Here is an 11,659-nt window from a genome sequence, read left to right as displayed (position 1 = left end):
AGCCTCCCTGGCTTCTTTCCTCCTCCTGGGCCAACGCTGGTGCGGTGCTTCCCCAGGTGGCCCAGCATGGCGTGGCATGCCTCTTCTCTCTTGGGAAATGTAAGTAATAAAAATATTCTTTGATGGAACTCCTCTAGCAGTCCAGTGGCTAAGACTCCATGTTTCCACTGCAAGGGGCATGGGTTCCATCCTTATCAAGGAAGACAGGATCCCACAGGCCAGCACAGCACGGCCAAAAATAAATAAATGAATAGAAGTTCTTTTAATGGCATTGGGCTCTCTGTGTCATCACCCAGTCCATTCACCTCCATGAATGAAAACCCCAAGGGCACAATCTGAGACAGCTGGTCTGCAGCCTGGACCTCTGGATCTGATTGCAGGTCCGAGATGTCCACCGCCAGACGGAAGTCAGAGGAAAGGACAACCTGCAGGCGGCTTCTAGAGCCAAGTCAAGGTTGGGAGGACCCCTCTGACCTTCAGAAGCACCAGGGACCCCAGAGGTGACATAGTCCCCGAGACTCTAAGGAGCAGAGCGTGCCCATGGGGGCCAGACATGCCCCCCAGTGTGTTAGTGCATCTCCATCCAGCATCAGCCCCTCACCCCCACATCTTGAACAAGAAGCCCCCCAAGACCCTCTTCCCAGAACCTGGAGCCCCTCCACCTGACAGCCCCTTCTGCAGGCATGTCTTACTCAGAACCGCACCCTGCTTCCAGGTGGTGCTGGCCCCACAAGGCCCTCAATGGCCCCCTGAGCCTGTGGAGACAGTCAAGGGCCACACACAGCTCAGTGCAACTGATAACAAGGTGTGTGGACTCAAAGCCACCTCCCGTGACACCAGTTTGCGTGGGCCCATCCCGGAGCTGGACTCTCTGATGGCAAGGCCTGTGCACGCTGGCCCCTCGGAGGCCCAGGGAGCCCACGTCTCCCTCCTCCCTCCCCCCACAGGGGCGGCGTGACCCAAAGGCTCCTTCCCCTCTAGGTGTCAGGACCCTCCTTGCGTCTTAGATGCGGACGGAGCAGGCAGGAGGGACGGGTGAGTGACCGTGGGCACTGTGGTGGGCACATGCCTCCGGCCAGTCCCAGCGTGGGCCAGAGTGGTCAGACTTGCCCCAGGAAGTCCGTTGGGAGCCACTCCTGCCCATCCTGGGATCCTCGGAGGGGACGTGTCCCATTCACGGTAACAGCAGGTCCAGAGCCTGGCTAGGGCTGTTTGGTCTCTTTCTTCAGGATGACACAGTCGCGTCTTTCTCTCTGACATGAAAGTCTCTGCTTCCGACCGAGATAGAGTAACAGGGGCTGAATTTACCCTTCTGCCTGAAACAACTGAAAAACGGGACAAAACCCTGCAAAATCATGCTTTTCAGACATTGGGGAGCAGGCAGCACAAGACAGCATAGCTGAGAGACAGGAGACAGGCAGGTGAGTCCCTCACTCCCCACAGCTCGCTGCCCGAGGGGCAAGGAGAGGAACCTAGGCCGGCCAGGCAGCTCCTGGGAATGGAGAGCTAGGCTGAGCATTCGGGGACCAGGCGGCTGGAGAAGAGAGATCTGCGGAGGGCCCCATCTCAGCTGAGGGCTGAGGGCGCAGATAGGGGACGTGTGGCTGGGGATAGGGCACCTCCCCGACAGCAGAGCCGGGGTTGTGCAGCCCATTAAGTGCTCACCCCCAGGCCCCGCCCCAGTCTCTGAGCCCCTAGAAACCATTGATCCGTTTCCTGTCTCTGTGTGTGGACTTGCTGTTCTGGAAACGTCCTATGCATGCAGTCATAAGCTATGTGACCCTTTGCGACTGTCTTCCTTCACTGAGATTTTTCCAAGTGTGCCAGTGTTGTTGGTTTGTCTCTGCTTCACCCTTTTTTATGGCGGAATAGTGTTCTGCCTTATGGATGGACCATGGTTTGTTTATTCTGTCACTCATTAATGGACACGAGTTGATTCTACCTTTTGGCTCTTGAGAAGAGAGCAGCCATGAACACTGGTGTACAGCGTTTTATTTGCACACTTGTTTTCCACTCTCCTGTACCCACGGAGGGCTTGTCCCACAGGCAGTTTCCTTACCCAGCCCTCCATCTCATGACCTCCCCTGTCTGCCGCCCACTCGAGGCACCTGCTGCCCCCGCCCCTGTGCTTTTCCTGTTACTTTGGAAGGTGGTCCCTCTCCTCAGGGAGCATAAGGTGGACATGCAGGAAAGAGAAAAAGCGACTTCAGAGCCAGAGAGCCCTGGGGAGGAACACAAGGGGCCCCACAGATGGCAGGAGGATGAAAGTCAAACTGCCAGCACTTAGAACCTCCCTGGTGGTTCAGTGGTTAAGACCCTGTGCGCCCAAGGGAGGGGCCCCGGGTTCGTTCCCTGGTCGGAGAACTAGATCCCGCATGCCCCAACTAAGAGTTCACACGCCACAGCTAAAGAGCCAATGTGGCCAAATAAATAAATATTAAAAAAAAAAAAGTTGCCAGGACTGAGGGGCTCCTCCCCTCATCTAAAATTAGGACGCATGACAGAAAAGGATTTGGGGGTCAATGGGAAGGCTGGATCTGGGTCTCCAGGCTGATACAGGGGTCATTCAGGCCCTCAGGGTCTGCTCGGGCTCTCCAGTGCCTATGAGGCTCAGAGTGGAGAACGCTGTCCTCGCGCCGCTAGAACCAGTACCAACCATGGCTAGAAGGACTTAGGGTAAAGCACCCCCAAGTTTGAAGCAGCCACCTCCCCAGACGGCTCCAAGCCCCTCCCGGACACCTAGGGCTGTGAAGAGCCCCCAGCCCCACCCCACCCCCATCCCTTTCTCCACTGAGAGGAACAGGAAGAGGGTAATTGAATCAGCATTGCTCACTCCATCTGGAACATTCCAACATGGAAAACCCACTGAACAGCTGGGGAAGAAATTTAGGGGCTTTAATTAAAGGCTGGAGGCTCTCCCGTGGAGCCCCGCCCCCATGCACAGCCAGGAGGACCCCCACGCTGCCCTCAGGGCCTTCCAAGGCCCAGCTGGGTACCGGGTGCCGGACGCTGGCCCTTCAGCCTGGTCTCCACCGGCAGCAGGTTGAGCAGAGCAAGCCTGTCCACCTTTCCCCTCACTGCTCCCAGACTGCCTGCTGAGTGGGGCTTGGCCCCCAGACCAGAGAAGCTAGGGCCCCCACCAGCTCTACATCCAGGAGGCTTCGGGAAGAAGAAGGGGGTCACATGGCAGGCTCGTGAAAGGAACGCTAAGCACCTCTCGGGAGAAATGAGCCAGCTGAGAGTTCAGCTGTGGGGCCTAGAGCTGCCTCCCTCTCAGTTGACACCTTCTGCAGGGAACAGCATCCCCAGCAGGGGGAACAGCACATGCAAAGGCTCTGAGGCAGGCAAGGTCCTGGTGGGTGGGAGGAGCCAATGGGGAGAAGCCCGGAGGCTAGCTAGCGAAGGACAGAGACCAGGCAGAGGGACGTGCCTCGGAGGGCCTTAAGAGCTTCAGTCAGGCATCTGGCCTTCATTCTAGAAGCAAGAGGGTGGGGAGAAGATTGGAGGGTTTTAAAATAATAGCATCAGGGTTACTCTGAAGGTGCCCCTCTGGCTGCCATGTGTGCAGAGTGCTCATCGCAGGAAAACAGAAGAGGTGCCCCTGGAGCCGTCCACTCAGGAGGTGGTGAAAGTCTGCACAAGGGTATGTCCTGGGAGAAGAAGAAACACGCAAGGTCCAGGTTGGCCACAGGGCCAGTGGTCAGGGCTGTCCTGCCTCCCCTCTTGCCCCGTGCTGGCCCTAACTGGGAGACTGGGGAGTGGGGCAGAGCTGCCAAGGCCGGTGCTCGCCACCCAGCTGGATTCCATAGCAGGATGTCACCCCTCTTCACCATTGCGAAAAGCCAGCCCTCCCCCACACCCAGATCAGGAGTCTGACTCTGGGGGGAGGGGGCTGTGGGCACGTCCACATCCACCCACGTCTGCCACCGTGTTTCCACCAGCCCTGGCCCAGCCTGGCCATCTGACATGGACCCAAGGACTGGGCCAGGGTGTGCCAGGCCTGGGCCTAAGGGGTCCAGGAGATCACAGTCAGGACAGCTGGTGGGCACCTGGTGGATAGCACTATGGCCAGGGGCAGGTGAAAATTATTACTGAGGTTTCTGGGGGAAGACAGATGGACTGGGCACCCCAGCCTGCCCCAGTCTGGCCTACCCCGGTTAAGAGCCGAGCTGGCAGCTGGGCTGCAGCTGGGCATTCTTGCTTGCCCATCCTCAGGGGAGGAAGTTGGATAAACACCACAGAACTGGGGCTCAGAGGGCCGGGGGAGTGGGTGTGCCCTGCAGAGTCTGGTGGGTGGGGCCTGTGATGGTCAGAGCCTGGGGGGTGATGCAGGGCTGTGCAGGGAGCTGCCTGGAGGCTGTCAGAAGAACCACTCTGCACACAGGAGTCCCCCACACCCGCTGTCTGGAGAGTCCACCAGGTTTTCAGGAACAGGTGTCCACTGGGCATAGACACACAGAGTGAGCTGGGATCACGGGTGCAGCCTGGAGAGCCGCACAGACTCATCTCAGGTGGGCAAGCTGGGGCCTCTGCTTCCCCACCTGGAACAGGGGACGGCCCAGCTCGGCCTCCCAGGGCTGAGAAGGAGCCTGAGGGTGGTCTCCAGAGTCACCAGGGCAGAGCTCTGTGTCACCAAGCCTAAGTTGCTCGCTTGTGACAGGCAGCCAAGCTCACTGCCCACCTCAAGGGATGGATAAGGATCAGGTTTCTGTCCACTCCTGGTATGAATGGTCCCCGGTCATGTTAGCCGGTGTGATTGTCCCCAACCCCAGAGGGTCTGACCTGGTGACTCATATGGTCAAGACTCTGCTTGCAATGCAGGAAACCCAGGTTCAACTCCTGGGTCGGGAAGATCCCCTGGAGAAAGGAACGGCAACTCACTCAAATATTCTTGCCTGGAGAAGCCTATGGACAGAGGAGCCTGATGGGCTAGTCTACGGGGTCCCAAAGAGTCAGACACGATTAAGCAACTTTCACTTTCCACTTCTACCTCCAGGAGGTGGCACCTCCAGCCCCACCCTCCAACCCTCAAGGGATCCTAGAAGAACACAGATGTCAACTTTATTTTGTAAATATTTCTCTCTGCCCAGCGTGTGCCCAGGGTCTGCTCTGGCCGGGTGATGGGCATAAATTAAGGTCACTGAGTGTCCCCAGACAGGGTGTGGGCCCAGGCCCCATCAGTCCCAGCCGAAGTCCTGGCCGGTCATCTGGTAGAACTTGCGGTTGAAGGGCCGGTAGAAGGCTCGCAGGCGCTGGACCACGGCCTCGGGCACACGAGGGTGGGGCCGGCCCTTGGACTTGCCCAGGCAGTGCGGCCGGCTGCTGCCCTGTGCCTTCTTGAGGCAAGGGAAGCCCTTGGTGGCGTTGAAGTAGAAGTGCTTGTCTGTGACGACCCGCTTGAGGCCCAGGAAGTCCTGCACACGGCCCAGCTCCCCAGCGGGGTCGCTGACCAGGCGCTCGCCGCTGACGAAGAGGAAGCGGGACAGCGGGAAGTAGCGCAGCCAGTTGTCCAGGTGCTGCGCGTACAGTCCAATGCGCACGGCGCTCCAGGCCGTGTCCACCGGGCCCAGGCCGCGGCGGAAGGCCAGGGCGCCAAAGCTGGGCAGGCCCGGGGTCTTGGAGAGGGTCTGCGCGTAGTCAGAGATGGCCCGGGTCACGGGGTTCCGCACGACCACGATCAGCTTGGTGGCTGGGGACATGCTGTGGATGCGGCGTGGAGCCTCCCGTGTCACGAAGTAGCTGGGGGTCTTCTCCAGGGTGATCTGCCCGTCCAGGGTGCGGGGCATCAGGCTCCTGCGTGACGGAGTGTGGAGAGGAGGCATGAATGAGTGCTGGCCCTCCTCCCACACTAGATCTGCCCCAGGGCCAGGACTAACCTCCCCCGCCAGGGGAGCCCCAAACCTACAAGGTAGCTGAGCCTCCCCTTTGCCCACCCCGCCAGGCCCACCCATCCAAAGTGCCTGCATGGGCAGCCTGGGGTGTGGGCCATGAGGGTGCTCAGCCTCAGCCCAGGCTGGAAGTGGGGCCCATCCTGCAAGGCTGCTCACACCCCCACAGGGCTCAGCTCCACCCCAACCCTGACACGGGTGCCTCTCACCCCAGACCGGGCGCTCATGAGGCCAGGGGCCCCAGGCCTACCGCCCACAAGGCTCCACCTGTCCCCCCTACCCCCGTAGGCCCCTGCACTGTAATTACCCTCGTCACACTCTCATTAAGTGGCTCATGGCGTCCCCTGAATTAGGTCATTAGTTATTGACCAGTGTCCCCAGCAAAGTGTGTCCCGCCTTCCTTTCCATCACTCCCCTGCATCGCCCCTCCCCTCCTCTGAAGGCAGCCCTGCTAATTCTCCCCAACCTGCTCCCCACCCCCCAGAAAGCTGAAAGCCACAGCCCAGCCCAGGACACTGCAGAAGTTAGTGAGGCGGCCTGAGGACCCATCTCAGCCACTAGGGCTGCCCAGACCCCTCTGGGAACCCAGAGCGCAGGGCTGCATGCAGCCTTCTCAGCAGTCCCCTCTCTCTGGCCCAGGGCTGGGGGCACTGATCCTATCCCAGGACAGGTGACAGTGCCCTGACCACCCCAACCATGGAGAAGCCCTCCTAGCACCCCACCCTGGCAGTGTCCCGAGGCCACCCTGCCAACCTGGTAGAGCTGGGTGGGGTGGGGCAGGGTGCAGCGGTGGGGCCAGCTGAGCAAACAGCTCCGAGGGAGGGCAGGGAACTAGGTCAACAGAGGCAGAGGCTGGGACCTGCGCTCCAGAGGCGGGGGGGTCTCTGCCCACTTCTCTGACAGAGCTGCTCTGCCCCCACGGACAGCCCCTAGGACTGGCCCCCGCAGGAGGGTGGCACACAGGACAGGACTGAGGTCTCAGCCAGCCTAGCGACCCCAGACTCGGCCCTGGGAGGCAGGCCACTCTTCTGCTCTGCTGGGTGGACAGACACATGAGTTGGGGTACCAGCTTGGAGGATGCTGATGTCAGGAGTGGAGAACGTGCATGTGGGGGTCCTGGGGGTCCTGCCTCTCCCCCGACACCCCTGTTTGGCTCAGGAGCCGCCCCTATCCCTTGAAATAAAGCCCTGGGCAGAGCCAGTCTACAGAAGTCATGGGGGACAATTCTGCTTCCCCACGTCCCAGGAGTGAGCTGGGACTCCTTCCACACCAGTCACTGCCTCATCTATAGACAGGCACACTGAGGTTCAGAGACGGAGCAGGAAGTGCTAGTGAGGGCATGGGCTCCCACCCCACCCCTGTGTTGCAGCTGCTGAGAGGCGGGTGTCAGCCCGGAATGCAGGTGGGGACTGCAGGGTGAGTTCAAAGAGACCGGTGGTGGGGACAAGGCCCAGGGCCGAGTCCAGGGCTGCAGTCTGGGATGGCCAGCTCAGGGAACCCCTCTTCCCACAAGAGGGAGGCCAGAAGGAGGGGTGTTCCCCACACTGGACCTCGACCCTGAGACCCACAGACAGAAGCCAGTGTCCACAGACCCCACCAGAAGTCAGCGCCCCCTGCAGAGAGGGAACCAGCCCTGACCGCTCCAGGCCCCTCCTCACCGACTGATACCCCTTCCCATCCACTTCCTCCCCAGGTGCCTGGTGACCCCAGGAGTACCCTCTCTCGGTACCCAGACAGGCTGCCCAATTCTGAGCAGCCAGCCCCACCCCCTCACGCCTCGGGGGAGGGGCTGCAAGGAAGCCAGGGAGACAGATGGGCCTTAGTGCCCATTGCTGCTTTCTCTCCAAGGAAGAGGAAGGTACCCCACCGTGGAAGAGGGATGGGATGGGGTGGGGTGCCCACTCTTGCCACACAGCAGCTTGGAAAGCTAAGATCTTTGGGATCAATGACTTGCCCCCACCATGGGCCGCAGAAGCCAGACCCCCAGGCAGGCGGGCAGGAAGGAAGGTGGGGATGGGGACTCCTGGGGGGCGGGGGAGAAGGGGGAGAGGATGAGAGGGGCAGGACTCTGACCCCCCACGGCCAACATCTGACGGGCTGCTCCCCAACGCGGGCTCCCTGCTCATCTGGTCTGCATTTCCCTGCGGCTTCCATCCAGCTTGGGTGACTCCCCCCCTCTGTCTTTGCCTCAGGATGCCCCTCTGCCTTGGGGGGCCATCCATGCCCGCCTCAGCTCCCCCTCTTCCCCGGACCCCTCTCTGTCTCAGTCTCCCTCCACCTCAGCGCCCCTCCTCCATGTCTCACACCTCCCCTGGGCCCCATCCCGCGGGCCCTGGGACTCATCAGGAACCAGCTGGGGTTCCCACGTGAAACAGGACAGTACCAGGAGTCAAGGGGGTTCCCGGACCTGCACCCCTCCTTGTCTGTCTGCTTTTCCAAAATGCCACAGTCAGAGTACAGTCCCCACTTGCCCCTAGACAGGGCACTCCTGCTGAACTGAGATTTTGGGGTGTTTGTGTGGCCCCAGCCTCTGCCAGACAGAAGGTGATCAGTGAGTCAGCGAATGGATGAACAAGGGCTGTGTGAGACAGTTGAGGGGCTCAGTCCCCAAGGAGGAGGACTCTTAAGAGCCTGAGGGAGGAGATGAGGCCCAGGGAGGGGGACTGATTTGGCCAAGGTCAGCTTTGAGCAGCCCAGGACACTTGCCGAGGCCAAAGGAAGGGCCCAAGACACCGCCTGGTCACAGCCCAGAAGGAACGAGTGTCCCCAAACTCAACCGGGGCACTAGCCACTCCTCTGCTCACTGCTCCAAACCACCGCCCAGAAAGAGCCCTGGAGGCTGGGTCCAGCGTCCTGAGAGCAGACCTGACCAGGGGTTGGGCATCCTCTTTGCAGCTAGGGAGACTGAAGCGGGGGTGGGATTTCAGAGGCTCACTACACACACACACACACACACACACACGGTTGGCTGGAAGGACAGTCAGGTTCAGGGACACAGATATCTGTGAGCAACACCAAGCCCAGCTGTGCACGTGTCGGCACGTCCCTTGGAGGGCATGTGGACACATGTCCTCCAGAAGCGCAGGCCTGCACCAGCAGTGAGAGGTCAGCGCTAGCCAGCCCCAAGGGACAGCTCCGGATTAGAGGGACAGGAGGGACGGTGCCACCCTTCCCCTACAGAGGCTGGGCGAAGGAAGGACTCTTCCTCCACCACTTAAACAGACAAGAATCACCCCGCCCCTCATCTCGGGCCTCAGGGATGCCAGGGACCCAAGAACCCCTCCCTAGAGCTGAAGACGTGACCCGGAGTCTGGGTCCAGCTGGCTTCCTCTCAGGCCTCTTAGGCTCCCCAGACCAGTCCCCCAAAGCTGGAGTGTGTGCCCAGGGAGGGCCTGTCTGGATGGGGGTCTCAAGATCCCCAGCTCTTTGAGAACACTTTTAGGTCTAAACCCAGCTCTAGACACCCCTGCAGCCCCTCCCTCATTAACCTATCAGGGCCGAGCTCTAAGGTTTGCACTTTGGTTACCAATGTGTCCTCCCCCACCTTCCCCTTCCCCTTCTCCCTCCCCTCCCCCTCTTCCTCCTGTGCACAGAAGTGGTAAATGAAGGATGTTCTGGGACGCTGGAGCACTGTCAGAGTGGGCAGTGGCCGAGAACACAGGGATTCAGACACTCGGGTCCAAGGATGGACCCACCTCCCCCATCACCACACAACTTCCCAGACCCCTAAATGCAGCCATCCTTCAGAGTTCAGGAGCCAGACCCCCAGTTCTCAGTGGGAACCCTGCAAATCCTTGAGTGATTCTGATCCAAAAAGCAAAGATTAAAAGGGGATGGAAGCAGGGTGGAGTCTGGGTACAGAAAGCCTGGTAAACATGGAGGTCAAGAGTCTGGGTCCTGCCACCCCCCACTCGCTGCTTGTTCACCAGGTGACTGTGGGCAGGGTCCTCGCTGGCCCTTAGGGACTAGGTTTGGGCTCGGGGATGAGGTGGGTGCCACAGGGAGTGGGGTGACTCATTCTCCATCTGTAAGCTCTCATTTTCCCAAAGGAAAGTATAGGACACCGAGGCAGCAGGCCGGGCCTCACTCACTCTTCCCTGTGAACCTCCGCAGGGAGGGGCCAGTGTTCGATCAGCCACCAGGACAGGCTACTTCAGTGGGGGCTGGTGCCCCCCTCATTCCTCCACCCCACAAAGGCCATACCAGGTGGGAGTGAGGGCGGCTACAGAGCCCCAGGACACGAAGTTGGGGTCCCAGTTCCCATCCCTGGACACTGACTCAAAGGCACCCTCCTCTTTTGTAAAGACCAGACTTTCTCCAGACCCCCAGGACTGAGGAGAAGGATTCCTCTTTCCAGGATCAGGGATCTTGGAGTGGGAATGGGGTGACAGATACTTCTAGGAGGCTGCAAGGAAGTGGGAGGCCCTTGCATAAGGTAATTGACCAGAGTTTAGACAGGCTTTCCTTCCCCGAGTGATGCGGCAGAGAGGCGCGACTGAGCACGAAGCATTTCCAAAGCGCCTCAGACCCCAGTGGCTCGAAACTACTCAGCCGGAATCACACTCTAACCCCCCTAGCCAAGGCTTTCCCCGGAGTTTCCAAAGTTTCTGGGAGCCCACGGCCACTCATCTTCTTTTCCATAAAATCCGCTGCAGGAAGTCAAATCTCAACCCGCACGCAGGTTGGTCTCAGCCCCAGAAGACACCCGGAGTCCTCGCCCCGCCGCGTCCCCAGCGAGGCCCCTGGAGCGCACCACGCCGTTTCCCGAAGGCACCCGCCAGGAAACCGATGGGGCCGACGGGCCCGGGCGCTCACCGGTACCAGGCGAGGCCGCGCTCGTAGCACCTGTCGAAGAAGTGGGGCTCCGAGCCGAGCGCGCGGATGTCGGGGTGCAGCCGCAGGAACTCCAGCAGGGCGCGCGTGCCGCCCTTCTTCACGCCCACAATGAGGGCCTGCGGGAAGCGCCGCCGACCCGAGCCACTGGCCACGGGCAGACCGGGCGCCCCGGGGCTGCGGGATGCGCGGGGCGGCTCGGCGCGCGCAGGGGCCGGCGCGGGGACCCGGCCAGCCGGCGGGCAGCGTCCAGGGAGGGCGCAGAGGCAGTAGGCGCCGAGAACCAGCGCGGCGAACAGCAAAGGCGCACGGGACGCCCGAAGCGCGGCTCCGGGCCCTCCCACGGTGCCCTGGCTGCCCCCGGCCCCGCCGGCCAGGCCGCCGCTACCTGCCATGGGGCCGCACCGCGCCCAGGGCTGCGAGCGCGGGCTGCAGGAGGGCGCACATCCCCGCCAGCGCCGCGCGCAGCCCGCCGGCACCGGGCTTCTGCTCTGGGCCCTGCTGCCGGGTCTTCTGCGAGCGGGGCGGGACCGGTGCGAGGGCGGGAGGCCCCGCCCCGCCCAGAGGCCCCGCCCCGCCTAGACCCCTGCTCATCCCTGGACGCGCCAGCACCCACGGGCGCGACTCGGAGCCTCAGAGACTAGCCTGACACGCCCTCTCGGAGACCCCAGGCCCCAGCCCGCTCGGGATGCGGCTGCGGCGGCCGCAGGACGGTGACAGGACTGCGCTGCTGTCCAAAGGACCCGCTCCTACAGGGCCGATCGCCGCCCCTGGCGGCGCGGCAGGTGCGCGGGCGGAGCAAGTGGGTCAAGGTGGCTCGCGGTTCCGGTCCTGGTGCTCAAAGGGGCTCCGGGAAGGTGGGAGGTCTGCGGCGGGAACCCGGCGCACCTTGTTTACTATTGCCCTGAGCCAGAGTCACGGACAGGGCGGTTGGAGAG

General features: G+C 61.5%; 1 protein-coding gene across 1 annotated transcript; it reads right to left on the bottom strand.

The window, feature by feature from the left end:
• Window positions 1-5,177: 5,177 nt before the first annotated feature.
• On the bottom strand, window positions 5,178-11,116 carry HS3ST6 (heparan sulfate-glucosamine 3-sulfotransferase 6). Its single transcript, XM_052635822.1, has 2 exons — window positions 10,704-11,116; window positions 5,178-5,793 (listed from the first exon to the last, which is right to left on the bottom strand). Exons 1-2 carry the CDS (start codon window positions 11,114-11,116, stop codon window positions 5,178-5,180), a joined length of 1,029 nt encoding a protein of 342 aa, XP_052491782.1.
• Window positions 11,117-11,659: the final 543 nt, after the last annotated feature.

Source organism: Budorcas taxicolor, chromosome 2, assembly GCF_023091745.1.
Source record: "Budorcas taxicolor isolate Tak-1 chromosome 2, Takin1.1, whole genome shotgun sequence".
Classification (NCBI taxonomy): domain Eukaryota; kingdom Metazoa; phylum Chordata; class Mammalia; order Artiodactyla; family Bovidae; genus Budorcas; species Budorcas taxicolor.
Note: the sequence above shows the minus strand (reverse complement) of the source record. Positions and strands in the feature narration are given on the sequence as shown.

Coding starts and splice junctions, on each gene's coding strand:
- HS3ST6 (XM_052635822.1), bottom strand. CDS start 11,116: ATGGCAGGTAGCGGCGGCCTGGCCGGCGGGGCCGGGGGCAGCCAGGGC. Junction 5,794..10,703: donor CGCGGCCTCGCCTGGTACCG/GTGAGCGCCCGG, acceptor TCCGTCACGCAG/GAGCCTGATGCCCCGCACCC.